Source organism: Barbatula barbatula, assembly GCF_947034865.1.
Source record: "Barbatula barbatula genome assembly, chromosome: 22".
Classification (NCBI taxonomy): Eukaryota; Metazoa; Chordata; class Actinopteri; order Cypriniformes; family Nemacheilidae; genus Barbatula; species Barbatula barbatula.
The window spans coordinates 11,534,037-11,557,147 of record NC_136785.1 but is presented as its reverse complement, the minus strand read 5'-3'; the positions used below and the strand labels follow the sequence as shown (position 1 = coordinate 11,557,147).

The 23,111-nt window shown below is 38.8% G+C and overlaps 2 protein-coding genes across 3 annotated transcripts; both read left to right on the top strand.

The window, feature by feature from the left end:
• Positions 1 to 7,360: 7,360 nt before the first annotated feature.
• LOC306910886 (uncharacterized protein) lies at positions 7,361 to 12,369 on the top strand. Its single transcript, XM_079485781.1, has 3 exons — positions 7,361 to 7,513; positions 9,058 to 9,164; positions 10,292 to 12,369. The coding sequence occupies exon 3, from the start codon at positions 10,294 to 10,296 to the stop codon at positions 11,131 to 11,133; it is 840 nt and encodes a 279-aa protein (XP_079341907.1). The 5' UTR covers positions 7,361 to 7,513; positions 9,058 to 9,164; positions 10,292 to 10,293; the 3' UTR covers positions 11,134 to 12,369.
• Positions 12,370 to 12,938: 569 nt separating this feature from the next.
• On the top strand, positions 12,939 to 19,042 carry kiaa1191 (KIAA1191 ortholog). Of its 2 annotated transcripts, none has more exons than XM_079486861.1 (8): positions 12,939 to 13,148; positions 14,432 to 14,536; positions 15,014 to 15,207; positions 15,717 to 15,828; positions 15,915 to 16,039; positions 16,746 to 16,849; positions 16,970 to 17,127; positions 17,702 to 19,042. In XM_079486861.1, exons 2-8 carry the CDS (start codon positions 14,509 to 14,511, stop codon positions 17,911 to 17,913), a joined length of 933 nt encoding a protein of 310 aa, XP_079342987.1. In that variant the 5' UTR covers positions 12,939 to 13,148; positions 14,432 to 14,508; the 3' UTR covers positions 17,914 to 19,042. The 2 variants fall into 2 exon arrangements, with proteins under 2 accessions (XP_079342987.1, XP_079342988.1); XM_079486862.1 differs by lacking the exon at positions 12,939 to 13,148 and adding an exon at positions 13,214 to 13,805 and having other exon boundaries at positions 17,702 to 19,041.
• The last annotated feature ends 4,069 nt before the right edge of the window (positions 19,043 to 23,111 follow it).

The following is a 23,111-nucleotide window of genomic DNA, read 5'->3' as shown; positions in this document are numbered from 1 at the left end:
AGAAAAAGTTCTGGTTCATTTCAGAAGTGTCATATTTTATGTGGGTTTAGTTGTCAACATATGACCATGAGATGGCGCTGCCTCCCTGTTGTCTGTTTGTGTCGTCCTCCCTGTCGTCTGTTTGATTCGTCCTCCCTGTCGTCCTCACTGTCGTCTGTTTTGTCGTCCTCACTATTGTCTGTTTGTGCCGTACTCCCTGTCGTCTGTTTGATTCGTCCTCCCTGTCGTCCTCACTGTCGTCTGTTTGTGTCATCCTCACTATTGTCTGTTTGTGTCATACTCCCTGTCGTCTGTTTGATTTGTCCTCCCTGTCGTCCTCATTGTCGTCTGTTTGTGTCATCCTCACTATTGTCTGTTTGTGTCGTCCTCACTGTCGTCTGTTTGTGTCATCCTCACTATTGTCTGTTTGTGTCGTCCTCATTGTCGTCTGTTTGTGTCATCCTCACTATTGTCTGTTTGTGTCGTCCTCACTGTCGTCTGTTTGCGTCGTCCTCACTATTGTCTGTTTGTGTCATACTCCCTGTCGTCTGTTTGATTCGTCCTCCCTGTCGTCCTCATTGTCGTCTGTTTGTGTCGTCCTCACTATTGTCTGTTTGTGTCGTACTCCCTGTCGTCTGTTTGATTCGTCCTCCCTGTCGTCCTCACTGTCGTCTGTTTGTGTCATCCTCACTATTGTCTGTTTGTGTCGTACTCCCTGTCGTCTGTTTGATTCATCCTCCCTGTCGTCCTCACTGTCGTCTGTTTGTGTCGTCCTCCCTGTCGTCCTCACTGTCCGCTGTTTGTGTCGTCCGTTTGATTCATCCTCCCTGTCGTCTGTTTGATTCGTCCTCCCCGTCGTCCTCACTGTCGTCTGTTTGGGTCGTCCTCACTATTGTCTGTTCGTGTCGTCCTCACTATTGTCTGTTTGTGTCGTCCTCCCTGTCGTCTGTTTGATTCGTCCTCCCTGTCGTCCTCACTGTCATCTGTTTGTGTCGTCCTCCCTGTCGTCTGTATATGTCATCCTCATTGTCGTCTGTTTGTGTCCTCCTCCCTGTCGTCTGTATATGTCATCCTCATTGTCGTCTGTTTGTGTCGTCCTCCCTGTCGTCTGTATATGTCATCCTCACTGTCGTCTGTTTGTGTCATCCTCCCTGTCGTCTGTATATTTCGTCCTCACTGTCGTCTGTTTGTGTCCTCCTCCCTGTCGTCTGTATATGTCATCCTCATTGTCGTCTGTTTGTGTCGTCCTCACTATTGTCTGTTTGTGTCGTACTCCCTGTCGTCTGTTTATGTTGTCCTCACTTTTGTCTGTTTGGCGTCCTCACAATCAATACTTGCAAAGGGAAATAACAAGCCCCCGAATGTTAAAGTTAAAAATGCAATAAAACAATAATTCATTATTTGTTAATAACGTTAAGTGAGAAGATATCGCTTTTAAATTATGTCGCCAGATGTTCCTATCATATGGATATAGACTTTATATTATTTCACATGTTCTTGTTAAAGGAAACCAAGCTATTTGAAAGTTGAAAGTACGGCTGTAGAGGAATTCCCTCGTCTGCTCAGTAGACTCTGAGACAGACAGATGACTGTGAAGCGATTTGATTTGTTGATTTGCTCCTTTAAGCCCCATATGTTTATAAGGTTACTGTTAAGCTGGGCACATGCATATATTGTATTTGACAACAGCGATGAAATAGTAATAATTGGATTCCGTATAGACGGCAGATGGCAGCATGGTGACAAGATTTTACTACAAGCAGAGACTCCCTCTATCTTTCAAGGCCTTACAGCTCCTGTTTGTCAAAATGAATCTTGTCATCAGACTAGAACCAAATGAAGGCCTCACAGAAATAGCTTAGCCTACTGTTTTGCGATTGTGCAGTCAACATGACAAAAATGTTGTTTCAATGTAACGTTAGTGTCAGTGTTGCACTGCCTAAATCCTGAAAAACATATTGGCTATTAGCCTATAGATCCTAAAGTACCTCTGCGACCAGCGCGTGTTTGGTGGGCGGGTAGTCTAAATAACTATAAATCAAATATAGTTGAGATGAGCCACAACAAGGATAAGCCTTAAAATAGTTGTATATACCTTTGGGTTAAATATATAGCATTCTACCAAAAGGTTTTAGGGATAAAGCTTTTGTTACCAATCTATTGCTGGTTGTTTTTATATTTGTTGAATTAAAGCTATACAGACACTCCTATGTGACTCACCAATAGTTACAGCTAGAAAGCACACATGGATCCTCCCCAAATAAATACTGATCCATTGACAGTCTAGCAGGAGGCAAAGGTACCAGTACACCGCACTTTGAATATTGCAGTTACATAATATTTATATTATGAATAAGGTAGAATGCTGAAGTATAACAGAATATGCAGTCACGCACTTGAGTGCTATGCCATTTTACAACCATGGCAGTTTATACTGTAATACTGTCTTTAAAGACTACACTACTAATATGTAGTAAGTGTCCTTGTGATGTGAGGAAAAACAAACACATGTTGAGGTCATGTTTATAATGTCAATTTCCTCTCTAAATAACCTTATATGAATAAATGCTGTGGTATCTTGGCAACCACTAAATAAACTGAAATAATTAAAGTGAATGTCTGTACCAGTGCAGTTGTGTTTTAGCATTCCCTTTTAATAAATGGAAATGTTTCCTTAAAGGGGTTTAACCAAATGTCATGTTACTCTCGATTCGAGATTCAAACAAACCTCTAAGGTTGTGTTGTTTTTCCAGTCCCAAGTTTAGCCTCCATGTCGCTGCTGTTTTAGACCAAGGTTGTCTGATTCTGGCATATCAAACTGACCCAGAACCTCATGTACTGTATGCGAAGAACAGGTTTTGTTGAATATTTTTCAGGCTAGATTTACTTTTAGTGTCAGTCTCTAGTTCTAAAGCTATTGAACTTCGACATTGTCCAGAATAAAACAGGTTTGTTGACCCTGAACACGTTGATCTAGGGTACATTGTTACACTATATGAGCTAAATTGTCACAATGTAATACAACATCATCACAAATTTAGCCAGTAAGTAGTTATGAAACAGCAAAAATTGTAACATACAAAAATATGGATGTATTTTTGGCTACCAGAAAATATAGCAGCAAAAATCTGATTAAACTGAAATTTTTGTTGACAAAATTAACAAAATTAAAATGATGCCTAAAAACACATAAAACACTGGGATGCATCTGTGTAATTGAACTATTACACAGTATACGAACTGTAGCAAGTTAATAAAGCTTATATATATGTTTTTAAAACATACATTTGACAACAATAATTTTCTGTCACGCTTTTTGCTACCTTACAGTATAAGCATTTACAACAAAAAATCTGTTCATGTCCTCAAATGAATATTTCAAGTTTATATTCCTCCCCACAGAGAACATACTGAAACTTTAATGGTCACTCACTGCACGTCTTACTCTGGTAAAGTTTTTTCACTAAATAATTCAAAAGAGAAGTGAACAAAACCGAAACCTTTAGGACCTGTTCTAACTGTCTTCAACAACACACGCTTCTACATGCTGAGGTTTTATACGACCCTAAATGTTACTAACAATCCTGAGTTTATTGGGTAAATTACTCTCTGTGTTTTGAGAAGTAACATGCTGTTGCATAATTTTACTGTTTGTGTATACACACTGGCTTTCAGGTGTTGCGAGTAAATCACTTTACCTTCTCTTTAACAATGTGTGCAATACAATCAAAGGATAACATTGGGATATTTTGTACTGTATGTTAACAAGATCAAATTAGAGAATGAACTGGACCTACCTCTAAATGTCTAGAGAATGACTGTTAAAAATGTTGTTTAAAGGAAAAAAATAAATGTCTCACTGAGGCTCGGCGCCGCAGCCGCTCTAATTTTCACATGAATGGAATGAATCATGGTCAGCTGCAGATTAACAGAGAGATTGAATGATTCTGCGGGATCGTTTGAGACTAAATATTGTGTACGTAGGAAATTGACATTTGAACAATATTTACAGCATTCTGCTTATGACTATTTTTATCTGAGAAAATATAACAACACGCGTATTTACAAAACAGTGTATGTGACAGTTTCATGTCTCCTGCATATTGGCTGGACTAATGAGATTTACAGTGTCCAAAACCGAACATTAACCTTTTTTTGACGATAAATAAGGTTGCAGAGGTAGCAATGGTACCCAGAAGCTGGTACAATTATAGATACATATATTTGTTGACGTGTGTATCTCTGTAGATTTTATGGTTCTAAAAGCGATATTTCGTAGGCAACAAAAAATTTCCCATGTTTTTTAATCGATGTTTTTTTTTAAGACAAATATCCATATTTATAGCACTATTAACATTAATGTCTAGTCTTCTGCGCGTGAATGAAAGGCTTGTTTTTCCAGCAAATGATGGTGACGAATGCTCCTGCACATCGAAGATGGTATCCTATTAAAACAAAACTCTGACTGCATAATTCTTCAAGAAGAAAGTCATATTCAGTCATTTTGTTTTGCCTCTGAAATATCCCTTTAAGGCAACCAGCGCAGGTGAAATTCCATCCTTCCATCCATTTTCTACCGCTTATCCGGGGCCGGGTCGCGGGGGCAGCAGTCTAAGCAGAGATGCCCAGACATCCCTCACCCTAGACACTTCCTCCAGCTCTTCCGGGGGGACACCGAGGCGTTCCCAGGCCAGCCGGGAGACATAGTCCCACCAGCGTGTCCTAGGTCTTCCCCGGGGTCTCCTCCCGGTCGGACGGGCCCGGAGCACCTTCCTGGGAAGGCGTCCAGTAGGCATCCGTAACAGATGCCCAAGCCACCTCAGCTGACCCCTCTCGATGTGGAGGAGCAGCGGCTCTACTCCGAGCTCCTCCCGGGTGGCCGAGCTTCTCACCCTATCTCTAAGGGATCGCCCAGCCACCCTGCGGAGGAAGCTCATTTCAGCCGCCTGTATCCGGGATCTTGTCCTTTCGGTCATGACCCAAAGCTCATGACCATAGGTGAGAGTAGGAACGTAGATTGACCGGTAAATTGAGAGCTTCGCCTTGCGGCTCAGCTCTTTCTTCACCACGACGGACCGGTACATCGACCGCATTACTGCAGAAACTGCACCGATCCGTCTGTCAATCTTCCGTTCCATCCTTCCCTCACTCGTGAACAAGACCCCGAGATACTTAAACTCCTCCACTTGAGGAAGGAACTCTCCACCAACCTGGAGTGAGCAAGCCACCCTTTTCCGATATCAAGGTTCCGACTAGAGATAGTCGGGATCACCTCTACGCATGGCTTGGGCTCTGGAACCACACTCCTCGAGAGAGGATGGACACTGAAGGTGAAATTGAAAATTAAAACATTTGTTCATTTAAATCAAATCAAATATCGACCTAAAGCTAAAGTTTACTAAAATATGAAAGGCTTAAATTAAATAATTTGAGGCACTTAAATTATAATCTGTAAATAAATAAAACTAAAACTGAAAAGGTGTAAAGGTTTCAAATGCATTTTGAGGCCACAAAAAAAGACAGATACATAAAATAAAGTATGACACATTTTGAAATGTTTCTTATTTAAGCACGATGTACATGCTGGGGCCGGATGATAAAGGTCATTTTTTCACAGAAACATCACACAGTGGGTTGCTATCCTGTGCATGTTAAATAAGTTACATGTGATAAAGTAAACGTGCAGAGTTAATCATCAACCAGAGTTTACAGTATCACAGTGTCCTGTATATCCTGGAGCAATAGAGAGTACCTGCATCACGTTTATTAACCACACAAAGCATCTTCAAATTTCATTTTATAAACTCTAGCTCATTTAACATGCCAAAAATTGTATAAAAAATATAGAAGCCTACAGGTCAAAGCTTAGTATAGATGGCTTCAAAGCAACAACATAAAAAAGCATTACTGCACATGCCTGCGGATTATTTTTGATGACAAGCTAAATAAATAACAAGTAAATTACATAGCAAGTTAAAAGTATGTCTAGCCAGTAACAGAAGAACCGTTAGTTGGCTAAGCTTAAAATTTAAATGACTCATTCAACAAATTGTTTATTGAATTAAATTATTATACATTAAAATATTAATATTAGTGATGCACCGATATGTACATTTTGGTCAATAAAGATAACCAATCATTCTTTAACATTGGAAGCCGATAACCGATATACAGTATCTAAATATTTGCATAAAATTCCCTGAGACTGAAACAAAAGGCAAAAAGTGGACAACTGCTTTTATTTGAAAACAGCCCTTAAAACCCGTTTGGTAAGGCAAGTTTTATCTGATTTTGATTATTTTTAATTAACATGTGAGGTCATTGTAGGATTTGTTTTGCTCATAAGACACTGTTATGATCAAAATAAACACAGGTGACCATAAAACCATGTAGCATCAGAGACTAATGTTTGCTGTTGTGTAAAAGTGTGTTATGATGGCGAAACAAGCACTAATTATTGCAAAAGGGATATTTAGAAACATCTAAACATTTTCTGTTCAGAACCGTCTTCCATTTCACAAAAAATCTACTTTGTACAGAAATCCTTAACTTTACATTAATCTTGGTAAACCAAAGATTTCAATGTTACTCTTCTGTAGGTTGCTTTGAATTAAGGCATAATATCATTTTTTTAATGTACTGTAAATAATAAACATCAGTCAGTCTCTATTTGAAGCATGAAAATCCAGACAATCAGAGATGTGTTCTTCAATTCAAATCAGTTGAGGGTGTGAATCTAATTCATCTCTGAGAGTTCGTGTCGGCTCAAGATGACAACATGAGATTATATCAGCTCAATGTGACTGTTCATTGAGGGCAATGCAGTTTGCCCTGTCACAGTCTTTATTATAAAGCTCTGAATTTCTGCTGTATATTCTCAGAATTCAGTCTCCATTTCTTCTCTCATTTCATTTGGTTTGGATCGACCTACTTAACACAGCAGATTGAATTCCCTCTGTATTGTGTTACTGTCTATAGTTTTGTGTCTCATTTATGGATTTATCTTTTCTGAACTCTGCAGCACTCTTTTTCTTTTCTGTCCTTAGTGTCTTTCCTCCCTAAATCTGGATTTGGGTCAATTAACACAGACGATGCATTTAAACCATAAGATTAAACATTACACTGATATTAATGGTAATGTTTTCATGGTTCAAAAAAGTATGAAATGCACAACAGAGACCTGTATTCGCAGTATCAAATATTATTTATATTTTCAATCATAAATAATATAATAATAAACTAAAATAATTGAAACAGGATTGTATTGGATTCAGCAGGTCCAGTCTGTAAATGTGCTGGTCTCTTCTTCAAAACAAACCTCCTCCCTCCCTGCCGGCCCCTCCCCTTTTACTCTCTCTCTTTTCTCCCACCCTTTCTTGTCATACAACACATTTTTAGAGTGAACATGACGGTGGCTTAAAGAGAAGAATCTAACTTTCAAGAAGTTTACGTTGAGGATCTCACCCGCTAAACGCATGGAGCAAGAGTTCACCCCATAATTTCCGGATTTGCTGAAAATATACCAACAATACAGGTAAAGAATTAGCATTTCTTGTATATATTCAAGGACAAAGTTTGGAATGACAGAACATGATATAAATACAAAGACAGATTGGTGTGAGAAAGACCTCTAGAGATTACATATAGTGTTTTAAACATAAATGTGTGTATCATATATGGGCAGTCAGTGGTGTTGTTTATTACACGGGCATCAAGTGCAGTGTCCCTTCACAACATCACACAGTAATAACAAACAACAGGTGAGGTCATTGATTGAGGTTTTAAAGGGACAGTTCACCAAAAATGATTGAAAAGGTGTTTCTGTTTGTCACTAAGCGGCATCTATGTCAGGTTGACATTTGCAAGTTCACTCAGCTCATCGTGGGTGAAAATCGTTTGGGTATGAATGTCAAAAAATCTCTCGAAAAACACTGGCGATAAGTGCGTGCGATTATCTTCCCGGCGAGAACAAGGGAAAGTAAATGAAGACAGGATATTTTTTTGGGGTGAATAGTTCCTTTAAGTTCTTGAGTGGACATTTAACATAAACATTTAACAAAACTTCTATGTTTCTTTTTTCCATCCAATGAAAGATAATGTTCCCACAAATGTATTAAATCATTGAATGTATTCACGCCACTTGTATATACGACAAAAGGTGTTTGTGAATCATGCCTTTATCGTATCGCCTGAAAAAACACGTTTTTGCTAAATTGTGTTTTTGGGCGTATTTTCAATGCGCTCTTTCAATTTGAACATTTTGAAGGGTAATGGAAATGCAGCTACTGAGAAAGCAATGGAGAATATTGAGTTACAAGGATTGTTAACAAAACATTTTACCCTCATGTCATTCCAAGCCTGTTTCCCTTTCCTCTGCAGAACACAAATGATGATGTTAGAATGTTGATAACCAAACAATATAAGACCTTATTTTCAATGTATGGACACAAAACCACTAAGACATTTCTCAAATGATCTTCTTTTGTTTACACAGATGAAAAAGTCATATACTGGGTTTGAACCACATATGGGTGAATATATGATGACAGAATTTGTATTTTTTGGTTGAACTATACCTTTAAACAATAAATTATAGAACTTAGTATCAGGATTAAAACTGTACAGTATTTTGACTCTGTACTGAAAAAATTAATGCACTGTATGTTGTTTTAGATAAAAGTGTCTGCCAAATGCATTAATGTAAACATAAACATCCAGTTTAAACTGTCTAAACAAATGTAAACACAGGCATGCCAGTGTCACCCCTAAATCACATCTTTCTAAAAGGTCATTGTATCTGTCTTATAAATACATTTTTCTTTTATCTTCACTTTTCTACTTATACATCTCTCGCTCTCTCTCTCTTTATCTCTCCCTCGTCTTTCCTTCCTACCATCTGTAAAATCCATTTTACAAATGATTCTCTACAGTCACCGAGACGGGCATGAAGGTGCTATTTTTAGCGCTGACCAAGGGAGGGGAGAGGGGAGAGAGTGAGACGCACGAGAGAGAGGGCGAGCAAGCAAACAGGAGTGAGATAGAGGAGGGGAGAAAATCATTATTTTTTGTGTGTAAAAGCAGTTGGAGGCTGTGAGCAGAGGCAGGGAGCGGAGGCAGCATCGGGAAAGAGGACAGGAGGCAGAAGAGAACATCAGAAACACCGGGCGGACGGAGACCCTGCTCAGGTGAGAGAAGAAAATATGATTTATTTGAACCTGGGGTCTTACGTATACGCAAAATCTGATGTGCTTTTGTGAGTTGTTGCTTGAATGAAGCATGTTATTTTCTTGATATTTATTTTAAAAGTGGAACAGATTATTATTTTTTAGGTTCACATCCGCCGATGCCAACCTGCAGCAGTGATACATTAAATATTGATACTGCGGTCACAAAAGGGATTCTCTTGTTTTTTAGAAACTGCGTAGGTGCATCAAGGTGCGATGAAAATGCTTTGCTGGTTTAAGCGGCAACATTTAGTTTGAATGGACGGTTGAGAATGGGTGTGGGGTTGTTTACATTGGTCTGCCACAATAAAGAGGGGTGTACAAATGATTTGGGCATGGGGTGGCAGGGTGTGTGGGGAGGAGCTCGTGTGTGTGTTTGTGTGTGCACTCAGCAATTGCTATGAAATCTGAAAACAGCCTGGGATGTGATGGGAAGAGGCGTTGCCATGGAGACTGGCTCTGCACATATTCCTGTAACCAATTGGTACCATTAGAAGCATTGATTTCTGGCGTTTACAGTATAGAGTATAAATAAGAAATGATGGGGCCGTAATAACTTCTAAAACAAATCTGTTTAATAATGAATGAAACTATGACAAGGGTCATTTGTTTCTTTTGAAGGCCATCACAAGATGTATGAGAAGTATTTGAGTTTATGTGTATGCAGGTGACTCTGACTCTGATATTGATATTTTAGGTTTTATTTAGGAATCAACATGTTTCTCATTGAATTCTTAAAATAGAAACAAATGAGATAATTGTCAATATGCTATCTTCCAAAATCTGAAGATATTTGTATATTTTAGTAGGGAAAATATAATAGAGCCAACTTTATTTTGCAAAATTCATATTTTTTACCACTAATTTTAGGCAGAAGATAGCTAACAGTATAGTTATGAATGTAGATAGCATAGTCCGGTAAAACTGAATATACTTTGTAACATTGTGGATATTTATTAATTTTACAGAGACTCCAAAAGCTCTATTCAATCTCACATCTGTTCACTGAAACTAAAAACATCTCATTTGTGATTTTCTCTTTTGTTTTGACATGCCTGTATAATGACCCACTTTCTCCACTTTTGCAGTCATGCGTCCCAGGTCCAGATTACTGGCTAAACGGGGCCTTCCCACCATCAGGGAGGGCTATGAGGAACTGGTGCAAGACCTAAACCAGACCAACAGTCAGCACACTACCACACAGGACTACTTCCTCTCCATCTGCCATCTGGCCCGGCCCACCTTCCCTCTCCATGAGCCCGACTATGACATCCTCTCCATCGGCCCCATGAACTCCCCAAAGCCCTGCCTACGACTGCACCGCCTGCGTCAGCATCTGCAACCACCACAGGCCCACACCTCAACAAGCGATGACTGTGCAGTTCATCAAGCCCAGAAAGAGAAAGAAATCAGATGTGCTCCATCAGAACCCATTCAGCCTCCGGTTTCTGACGAGGACAACGTATGCAGAAGTGACGGCCCAGGCACCACTGATCCACTCGAGTACCTCTACAGCCACACAGGAGCATTAGCTTCCTCCACCACAAGGGGCAGCATACCCCCATGCCGTCCACGTTGTGACACCTTCCCATGCTTCTCCTCGGCACCTGAAACCCAGCGTAAGAGCAGCTGCCCAGAGCTCTGCCTGGCCGAGGCGGTCACTGTGGCCACGGTGACTGCAGCGACGGTCACTACGGCGACAGTCCTACAGCGGTCACCGCTTAACAGAAAGAAGCTGGAGGATGGTAGCCTGGCCGGACGTAGTGGCGTTCCCAACAAGCTCGACGGCACCCCTGCTGGTTGGAGAGGGAAGAGCAGCCGCTGCATGGACAAACAGACCATAGTGTCCCACTGGATCGCCGAGTGCCGCAGTGCATGGAAGGAGGCCCGCATTCGTGCGTGCATGCTCCCCGCCATTGCCGAGAAGTAATCTACTCCCGCAAATATCCTTTTCTGGTGAAGCTGAACAGGACAAGGAAACATCACGTAGAGAATTATTGTGAAATATTACTTTGCACTTCAGGTTTATATGCATATAAATGTTTATGTATTTCTAAACCCGTGACCCAATAGATGGTGCCGTGTTGATACCACACCATTGAGTTACAATGAATGTCAGTGATAAGACTGAGTCAGTCCAGTGATGTCCAGCTGTGATCAATAAATGCATTGATTGTTGGACGCCTTTGACACAGTTTAGTCAGACTCAAAAAGGAAAGATGATGTGTCATTCCAGTTGCAGTTCTTATAAAGAATGCTCAATCCAATATAATTAAGAGGCTAACTGTCCAATGGTGAAGCAATGCATTGTAATTACAGGTTTACCGCATCCCCTGAACAACATTTATTATATTTGGGAATCTTTTTTAAAGGTTTCGTAAGTTTCTCCTACTCTTCACCACAGACATCTTTAGATCATTTAGTTTAAAGGTTATTAGATGCAGAAATGAACATATTGGCCAAAGAAAGCAACCTATAACCAAGGACTGGTCCCAAATCTTTATTTTGCGCTATAATGATTCACTGCCATGGCAATATTATACAGATAATGTTGAAAAAGCCTTTATATTCATGTTATCTAGTTTCACAAACATAGCATGGTCTGACAGTTTAAAGCACATATAATAACAGCATTAGAAGGGAAGGACAAACATACATACATGGGTTGCGTTTCACAAAAGCATCGTAACCTTAAGTTGATCTTAAAACCATTGTCACTAATGGAGCTACCATCTGCTTAGGCTTACGATGCTTTAAGGAAACGCAGCCATGCTGACATGTCCTGCATAGGAATTACATCAGTTCAAAACAGACAGAAAAAAAACCTAATTTTGATATTAGGATTTGACAACATGGATCTACACTGTTATCACCGTTTGACTGTTTGTCTGTATACACTCAAAAATCCTGTTTCTCTGCATTGGTTTGGTGTTTCAGTATTTTTAGATATTTTACTGTCAAAAGAAGAAGTAGTAAGGATGCATGTGACTTTATAAATTATTTTGTATTCATACATAAAAAATATTTAAATGATTATTACGATGGATGTAATGATCTAAGAGCAAGCACTATATGAGTAATGAAAATCTGTTGTTTGTACATTTTCAACAGCCTTGTACTTTTCCCCACTTTTTTAAATAATTAAAATGTCTGTGTTTTAAGGGTGTTTTTTGGATGTGGTACTTCATTTCTGTGTATCTATTTTATTGTGAAAGTTCTCTATGTTTTACTACATAATTTTACTGTTTACTATTCATAGTAAAATCACAGTAATCACAGATTTGCCATAGTTCACCATAGTTTAACCATGATATTTGTAGTAAGACTTTGTATGTTGTTAACAGTGACACTTTTACTTTAATAAAACCACAGTTAAAGGGGAAGATAGTTTAAAACGGGTCAATGAGACCTGTAAACCTTTTCTAATAACTATTTGGCAATAGCAAAATGTCAGATATAATATAAAGGATTCTTATTAAAAATGGTAAAACAAAAATTGAATGTGCAAATAGATTCATGCAAGGTGGATTTACTGCACCTTGCGTACGCTTATAAGATCGTGTTCATTTGCTAAGCTCACTAATTGTAATAGTTTAAATCGCTTACTTATTTTAAAATGTTGCCCACCTTTAGGACCTCCGCGGTAACAAACCATCTCCAGGCAATCTAGCTGAAATATGAAAGCGTCTTTCACTGCCCCCTGTGGCTATATCAAGTACTGCGGCCGTCGAAAATATCGCGAGAATGAGCGGCAGCTGCAGCCCCGGTTGCGTCCGCTGGCGCTGTATTGTCAAAAGCACCGGGAATGGGACGCAATGGCAGATGCTAAGCTTAGCACTTTTCAAGCTTTTGCGATGTGTAATGTAGCCTTTCCGTTACAAATTCCCTTTATGCCACCGCTGGACTGTTAGCTGCTGTAGAGAAGGCTCGAGAACGCTTCGGCAGGTAAAACGATGGTTTTTGGGCACACGAGAGCACATCTCTCAAACCGGTTTCAGGTCGCCCAAACTGGATCGAACAACTAACGTTAGTCTCCGCACATCATTTATCACATACGCGCTACATTTCGGAAGCTATCCGCTCGAGGGGGTCTTCTCGGTTGTTAACATGGCCGTTATAATGTTTGACGAGAATTTGTAGCGGTAATATTGGACGCTGTAGTGTGTTAGCGGTTTACGTACGTAGCGCACAGCGGTACTCAAATATCGCTATAACCGCTATAACGTGTCGTTATTTCGTGAACCTTGCACAAGACCGGGTGCGGTTGTTTTTGTGCTTTGTGGCATGTTATAACCAGCTTTGTGTATATATATTTCTTTTATTTAGTCAGATAAGTTGCATTGTTAATATTTAGTCACTGCATTGGCGACGTGACGTGTTTTTAATGGTTATCATTAGTGTTCCAAAGTGGATAATAGACCGCGTTTCCAGTCTGATGCTTTATTTTATAATCACGTATTGCATTGCTTGCCTATGATGGCTCTTCTGGTTCCTCTCCAGCAGTCTCTTTTATCAGTCCTTCGCAATGATCTGTGTACATACTTCACTTTGTAAACGTGTGCAAGATCAGCCTGTGCACTAGCAGTGGTGCATCTGCTCCTGGTAAGTGATGTTGATTCGTATCTTATGGAGGCACAAACGCTTTTAGAGAACATTGTTTAGGCGTGATGGGTTTAGGCATTGAAATCTGATCTCTTTGTTCAGACATTAGGCAGTGTCTGATATCTGGATCTGTTGCTATAGTAATGATGCTGCAACCAAGAGACTTTGTTATACAACTAAATGCAGCTGGGGTCACCAAGCAGAACTATAACAAATGCTTTGCTGCTGACAGTGCGAGTAGAAATGTCTGTTTACAGTTGGAGTACTAGATTTGTCGTTTCTTTAAAAGATTAGTTTATTCAGAAATAAAAGTCCCGTCATCATTTGCTCACCCTTATATCATTGAAAACCTTACAAGTGAGGGTGAGTAAATGATGACAGTGATAAATGAGTTGTGTTTTTGGAGTCCATTACAGCACCTTGTGATGAATATACTTGTATATGGTTATGTTGTGTTTACCGCATGGACCAGAAATGTAGGGGATCTAGACACTTGTTCACTAGGAATGATACGTTGTGACTGTTTACTCGACACAGGTCGGTTGAACATTGTACCGGGAGGTTGCATCATTTTCTCTGTATAATGATTAATCTGAGACCGTTGCATGATTTGTTCCCCCCCATAGATTTGATCCTGTCTCCAATCATATTGGGTTTATCCAGCTCTTCACATTTCATATAACAAACACCTTATTCTGTAAAGATGGTGTCCAGACCGGGAGATTTTCCAGGTAATGAGAAAGCGACTATGTTTCTATAACACTTTTCCAACTCACTTTTTAAGTTTTTAAACTTGTGAAGGTATAATAGTAAGTCATAAACACACCTACTGTTGCATAGTTATTCAACATATTTGAAGTCATTTCTGTCATCATTTACTTTCCCTCTTGTCGTGTCAAACCTGTATGAGTTTCTTTCTTCCGCAGAACGCAAAAGAAGATATTTAGAAAAATGTTGTTGACCGAACAGTGATGGAAGCCATTCACTTGCATTGGTTTTGTGTCCCTACTATAGAGGTCAATGGCTGCCACTGCTGTTCGGTTATCAACATTCTTCAAAATATCTTCTTTTGTCTTCTGCAGAAGAAAGAAAGTCATACAGGTTTGAAATGACAGGAGGGTGAGTAAATGATGACAAGTCCAAAAGTCTGTTTGAGGTGGCTTTTAATGCAGATGTTGTTTACACTATGCTGTGTTCTGTTATTTCAGCCCTGGAAGCGGGTTCAGGTGTCAGTGATGGTCTCCTCGGAGGCATGTCCATTCCCATCGGGATGACACGCCGAGCCATCAGCTATGACGACAACCTTGAGCGGCCCATGTCTCCACCTCCAACTGACATTAATATTAGCAACCTCTGGAAGCGACCGGTTATTCCTGAGAGGAAGTTTGCACGGCTAGCTGAGGTGTTTTTTCCTTCGTTTATCTGATTTGCTTTTTTCTTCTGCAGTCTCTAACTGAAATGAGCCCTTTGACTGCCCAGTCTGTCAATGTCTGATTCTGAACCAACAGTGCTTTTGTATAAAGGCATTGCCTGTTTCATAGAGACTTATTAACAACAATAGTTTTTGCTTCAATTAAACTTTCTTAAGAATTCAGATTTCGATACTCTTTTCATGAACAGCCAGACCATACAGGATTATGGGATATCATAAACCGTGAAGGATATGTTTACGCTGACCAGTTAAAGGCATCTTAGTACACAGAATTTGACCAAACAGTTGATGCTGGCTGCTGCTTTGAATGTTTTACCAGTTTCGTGTCATAGTAAATACATTTTAAATAATGGTAAACACATTTGGTTTTTCAATGTTTGATAACGTTTAACTCATTTTTATCTTAGTCAAGTACAGTCCAATGCCACTGCCTTGTGATTTAGTAGGCAAATGCTAAGGTGTCTTCTGTTTATCTGTAGGAGGACGAATTGGATGGAGGAGCAAAGCAAAGTGTAACTTTAGAATCCTCCAAACCTCCAAACCCTGTGGTTAAAGCTAAAGCCTCTTCTGTCATGAACTCCCTCATCATCAGTAAAGAACTTTATGAAATTTATTTGACACTGTTGTTTGGTGTTTCTAAAAAAAATTATAATAATCTTGACCTGTTTGTGTTACAGAACAGACCCAGGAGAGCATGCACAACTTTGAGAAGCAGGCAGGACTGACTGATACAGGCTACACTCCACACAAAGGCCTGACTGCTGAAGATACCCGCTTCCATCGTCTGGCAGAGTCCATGCATGTAGGCAGAGACCATCATTACATCACATTTGAATGGCAATAAACAGATTGTGGACATCCGCAAAATGTTTTTCTCTCTCCCAAACACTCCCAGTATAAAGTTTTTGACATCTACAAACAGTCAAATAAAAGAACACCACATATTACTTTCGATATTTTTTAAACATGTTTTTGCAAATAATCCGTCATGTTACATATTGCCATTTGGACACCAAGTCAACCACTGTGACCCATCCTTACTAGAATTAAAATCTCAAAATAAAGTTGCCCACTTTAGATTTTAGATAATGTCTTTCAGACAGAACCATCAGTGCTGAACTCACTTTAGTCATTTAGGATTTGACACATTCACGTTATGCATCCCAATTGTTGCTGGCTGCATGGCGATACAAAGAAGTTATCAGATTGAAAACTGCATGTGTCAACCAGACTGCAAGCTTTCTCACTGCCTTACTTTCTAAAAGAAGAAATTCATGAAACGTATCTAGTCATTCGTAATGTATATATTCCATAACTTTGCAAATAACCTACGGACGGACACATTTGATTTTAAATATTTACATTATTTCATATTTACATGTACATAACATGTTGTTGAAATTATAGTCATTTAAATGATCTACATTTGTGTACAGTATCAGTAAAGGCAAAAAGTCCATTCATGATTGTTGTTCAAAACATAAATTCTATGTTTTCTGATATTGTAGAAACTAAAAATGCAAAATGTGGAGACCAAGGAAGAGAAACAGCCGTCTTCTGGTCAGTCAACACCTGCAGGGACCCCGCAGTCATCACCTAAACAGAAACGAAGGTGAAAATAAATGATTCAAGAGCAATACATATGTTTATGCAGAAGCTTGACAATGACGTTTGTGTGCCCTGGAGATGGCATCATTGATATCATTTTGATTCTGTTGTGTGTTTTGGACAGAGGCTGGTTCAGCAGTCAGGGCTCCACTACGTCCATCACAGGCTCTGAGATGAGCACCAGCTCCAGTATAGATCTGACAACAGGAGAGGGAGCCGTAGAGCGCTGGGGCGTTTTTGGACCGCGCCCTCAAACCAGAGAGACAGATCCAGCCCCATCAGGTAAACCAAACAGTGTACCTACAGATTAAAAATAATCCAATGACCCACAGTTCTGTTCATATTATTTATTGAAACACTCTCTGTAGGACTGAATCATTAAGAAACATTATTTAAGTTGATAATTCTATTGCATATTCTTCCACCAAATTAAATAAAAAAATCTAAATGTTTATCATTGAGCTTTCTAAAATGCTGTTGTTTTCTGAAATAAATTAAAAGCCAGAAGAGGCTGTGTGTTATGATAATTGTGAATATTTACCTCGGCTAACTGAGCACTGCTTACCCATGACAAAATAATGTCATTAGGAGGCATGAAGCACTTGAGCTCACTATTCCATTTTACGTCATTGTTAGGACTAGCCAGCTTCTCATGTTTATCCAAGACCTTTTATCTATATTTACCGGCCACTGCGGAGATCAGACCAGTTCTGTTGACAGAAACAAGGTCCAGTGCAGTCAAACAATATGAAGCTCTCCAAATGTTGCATTCAGATGTTTTTATCATCTGATGTTGCTTGCGCCCTAGCTTTTCTAAACACACTAAGGCTGAACGTCACTCCTGTGCATTCCACAGGGGGATTCGCTCTGCAGTCTTATAAGGGAGCCCAGAAACCAACCCCGATGGAAGTGATGAAGGCTCAGGCCACGCGCTTGGCCGAAGACACTGGTGGCTTCAAAGCGCCCCCCAGGATGGAGATCCCCACCGTGGAGGGGAAGAGACCAATGACCCGACCTCACAAACTCAAGCACCGTGATATGAACGTGCTTACGCCCTCAGGATTCTGAGAACCACTTCCTGAAAAAACCCTCAGATCGTACACATCGTGAACCTGTAGCTGGTCTACCCTTGTGTTCCCCTGTGCTGTCTTGCTGTTCGGTCGCCTGCAGTACTAATAGCTTTTCCCCATCACGGAGAACGTGCCCCCACGTTCCTCACAACACCACTTTGCTAGTGTCTAATGTAAATGTTAGCTTTAACAGATGTTAAGTGTGAATGATCACTTTTGCTCGTGCCATTGTCTGTGTTGTCATCTTTGTTTTGTGTTTTAATTTGGTACTACTTTTGAATGGACGGTTAACACCTAAATTTAAAGATGTCTGATCAACTCACCTTCATCTGATCGGAATGACATCTGTTACTATTCAGTTTCGGTTTTCGTTTAGGGAAAAAGGCAAACCCTAAACGTTTGTCACTCTTCAGGTATCTTCTTTTATGTTAATGGAAGGACGTCATGGGTTTGGAATAATGTGGGGTGATTTAAGGATATCAGAATTTCTTTTGCTTGTGAAATATCTCTTTAATTTAGAACGTGTGTTTGTGTGTGTCTTGATGTTTTTGGATATACTGTGGTGTGTATATTCATTAGCTTTCATGTGAACACTGACTGATCAAATACACTGAACACTGACTGTCCATTGTGGTTTTATTTGCTGGCTTTTATGGAGGGTGTGTATTTCACATAGCCGCAACTTTATATAATAACCTGAAAATTAGGTTTTTGTTCGCTTGGTTGACATACTGTATGACATAATGGTTTTCTTTTTGTATAACATCAGTACACAACAGGTTCAACTTAATTCTGTAAGTCTTTACTGTTGTGTAATGGTCTGTGACATTTAAAGCATCGTTCTGATGCGGCTGTGACAAAGAAGGTCTAACAAATGATAAGGGTACTAAAATGACAGAAGGCTAAGAAGGTTTTTTGGGGCGAAATTGTATTGAAGTTAGCATCTGCTGGATTTTTGTTACAAGTTAAATGTTTTCTTTGAATTTCTCAAAAGATCGAATGTAGTAGCTTTGATCTTGTTGGAACTGAACATTAATAAATAATAAATTAGTCTTTTCTCTCCCTTTAGTACTTTTTCTTTTTCACTAATTGTATTGTATACTCTAAAATGAATAAATATTTAATATAATAATAACTTGAATTAAAATATTATATTGTAAAGGAACATATCAACTAATGTGTATAGATCTATCTGCCTACAATTTTTAAGAGCTTTTATATATTTATTATTTAAAATGATCTAATATTATTGAAATATTAGAAAGTCAGAACTATGGAAAAAATTGTGTTAATCTGTTCCCAAAAAATCCTATAAATCCCTCTTTTCATTCCTTTGTTGTGTATTATTGTGGGCTCCAGAACACTTCTATTTCCCATCTGTTCATGTGACACTGATCCCTCGCCTTGTAGTATATTAATCTTCCACACAGAGGCAGTGGCTTCCCAACATGTTTATCAGGTATGATGACTCGACCCGCGCTTGACGCATCACAGTTGTAGAATGTTGGTGGGTTTCGTGGGTGCTGTTAGAGGAAACTACCCTTGGCCTAAACATGGTATCATCCTACAGGAGAAACAAAATCAAAACCAAATTCTTTACAGTTTCAAAATCCTGTACATAAACAATAGCACACAACAGTAATGTTAGTCCCTAAATTCGCTCCATCTCCTCACAGCCAATGCTGCCATGGTAAACATGCTTTCCTGGAAATCCATCCCCCGGCCACCCTCCACCCAACAGCGCCCTCTCTATGTCTCACACACACACACCTTCCAGAGAACCTCTGTGACGTTGTACTTTTGCATGCTGTCATTTCCTACGCTTGGCGTTCCCGTCGGGATGTCTGGATTTAATATGTAGCCTGGTGGTCCACCCAGCTCTGAGAGCGTGAGGGGCTCTGTTGCATGTGAATCATTGTGATAGAGTTATGAGATCACAGTCTGGCCGCAACATGCAGACATGGGTTTAGGGCTCATGGATGAGAAGGTTGTGTTGTTTTAAGTTTGTCTGTAGGGAAAGTGCCTTGCTCTCTCAGTCTCAAATCATGATTTAGATCATATATATATATATATTTAAATGGATTAACTTTTTATGCCATTTTACATTATTTTATCTGCATTTTTCCAGATAAGATCAGGAAAGATTCTTTTCTTAGAAGGAAGTAGATGTTTTTTTTTAAGGGGCTTTCCTTAAGCTTGATTTTGTCTTGTTGTTTATTTAACTTGCCAGTCACATATTTTGAATGTTTTGGCTGTATTCTCATTTTCGCATTAATAAAACCATATTTAGTGAACCTGATCGACTTGAGGGAACATGGTAATAATAGTCACGATTGCTAATAAGCACTTGATGCATTGTATAATTAGTAATGACTTGCAGTTTAAAGTGAGAGTAATTTGAATTAATGAGAGGATCTTGTATTTTAAAGTAAATCACTCGAGGTGCATTCCAGTGTCACATGGCGGATGCTTTGAAATGCACCCCTGCCAGATGATGCACCCCCTTCGATTACACGGCTGTACGATTGGTTAATTTAACCCCTCCCCACACCAAATCCTAACCATAATTGGGAGGTGGGGTGCATAATCTGGCAGGGGTGCATTTCTCGGCCTAACACCGGCTCCACTGATCTTGATGAAATCGCGTGCACTGCTTCAGTCATGTAATGATCAAAGCAAGTTTTTGACCAGTGAACTATTAAATCTGTGGTCCTGAGTTCGGTTAATACATTGGGTGTGGAAGATTCATAGCAATTGAAACATTGCTCACTATGAAAGTCATGCAATAACAAGGAAATGTTGATCTAGCTGGTGCAGTATTTTGTTTTTGAATAATGACAAATTTTTGTCTGGTTAAAAGCAGAAAATCGAAGTATACTTGGTAATTCTTTTCACTCATAGACTTAAAACTTCAGTTGGTTGTTTCATTGTATTGCTTGTTCCAAAATACTGTAACAAATTAACAATAGATAGTATCGCAAAGCATCTGAGACAAAATGTTTAAAACATGAAACACGTTTATCATAAAACACAGTTATCTATGGGCTGAAATCTAAAACACTGAATTGTAAAAATATTCTATTGGTGTACTAGAGCAAGAATGCCTTTCTGACATCTAAAATAGTCATTGGCAAAAGCTAAATGTGGTTACGGTCAAATTTATTTTTATTTCAGGTTTATCACAGCAGAAAAACAAACATATTTGTAATTGACAACTTATACAGCTGCCCTTCATTTTTACAGAATTATTTAACAGTTGTTTTATGATCTTGAGTCAATATGTCAGTCAGTTAATCAATTGTTTGCTTATGTTTGTTACTAATAATCTAAAATATGAATTATTATGACTAAATTAAGTTATTCTCAAAACAGAAGAATAAATCTGAAAAATAAACTTTTGTAAGAGCATGAAGGCAAATTTTGAATCATATATTATATTATCATTGTTATATTGTTCATATATTGTTTATGAGCAATAAACTACTGAGCTGGTATGAATGATATCGGGTTTATTGATAAAGGTTATTATAAACAGTTTGAATGTAAATGACTGTTTTATGTCTTACTGAACTGGTGCCAACATACAAGACACTAAATGAAGATATGTGATTACAAAATATTATAACAATAATCTGGGTACTGAAACACAACACATTGCAACACGTAGCATTGCACTTTGACTCTAAAAGTTTTATTGAGGGTGTGACTGTTCATCTTCCATACCACCCTTTCAGTGGTCACCAGCTGCCCACTCATGACAGCGGGCAGCCCTGACAGCATACACGCTAATAAGCTATTTACTGCATTTCGTGGGACATGGTCATCGCTTAAGACAAATTACTAAATTTTTTCCTGTTATTATGTTGTCACGTGTTTTAAAAGTGTTTTTCATGTAACAGACTGAGTTTAAGTTTTTAATGTAACACTTGCAGTCCACTGCCACCCCAACCTATTTTCATTTTTACTTTTATTTGTATTAACCACAGGAATCTGACATACAACTCACAATTATGAAGTGTGGACCTTATGTTTTGATGTGTAAGAGAAATGCTCTGTTATTATTTACATCTGTTTTTCATTTATTATGTAGCAAACTATATAAGACATTTCAAAATGTATATTTATAAAATTATAATATTCTTCAAAATCAGCAATTGATAAAAACGTATGTAGTAAAACAATTTTTGCTGACGTTTATATAGGGAGTTGGTCTTACCTAACTGGTTCCACTTACCCTTCCTGTTCCATTTTTAACATGTCAGTCATTTTCTGCAATCAGGACTGATGCTGGGGGAATGGGTTTGCCCACATTCCAATTCATCCCAAAGGTGTTCAGAGGAATTAAGGTATGGACTTCTGTACAGGCTTCTTACAGCACCACTATAATATTTCTTTATAAAGCGGCTGTGTACCTTTGTACACATAGCTCTCTCCCCAAACTATTGCCTCATTGTAAGAAGCACACATTTATTTGTCACACAAATAAATCTGAATTATTGTGCTTCCTACATTACAAGTTCTCTTCGCTGGAAATAACTGACTTACTCACACCTGTTCATCAAACAGGATTTCTACATATTTTTGGCTATACATACATTTACGGGACATGGGCTAGTTCAACAACAGTTCAACAAATCTGTTAAACAAAGTATTTAAACATTTAGAGACTTATTTCATATTTTTTTTAGCATTGTGATTTAATGATAGAGAGAAAGAGAGAGAGGATGAGAGAGCGAGAGAGAGAGAGAGAGAGAGAGGTCACACGTCCCTGGCACTCTGGTGGGGTAATACATTGGTTCCACAAATCCTCACAATAGCCCCCCAAAGGGCAGACCACACAGGGTCCATGTCTTCTTTAGCTTAACATGACACAGATGCTTACACAAAAGACCTGTTTCACACTGTCTGTAACACTATGTAATGGTACTTTGGCAAAATCAATGTTAAAACAACTCTGTAATTGACTGTCTATGTAAAATATTATGTTATCAAACGTAGAAAGTTATTAATAAATAATTTTTAAAAGATTCATGGTTAATATCAAAGTTTTCAAGTGTAAATTCAAGCAGGAGGAAGCAGGAAAGTTGCCAGTTATAAATCCAGTTATACATGGACTTGGTTAGAAACAGTTAATTATTACACAAAATTATAGTTATTTAATATATTTAAGTAAACATTAGATATTTTGTTTTGTAA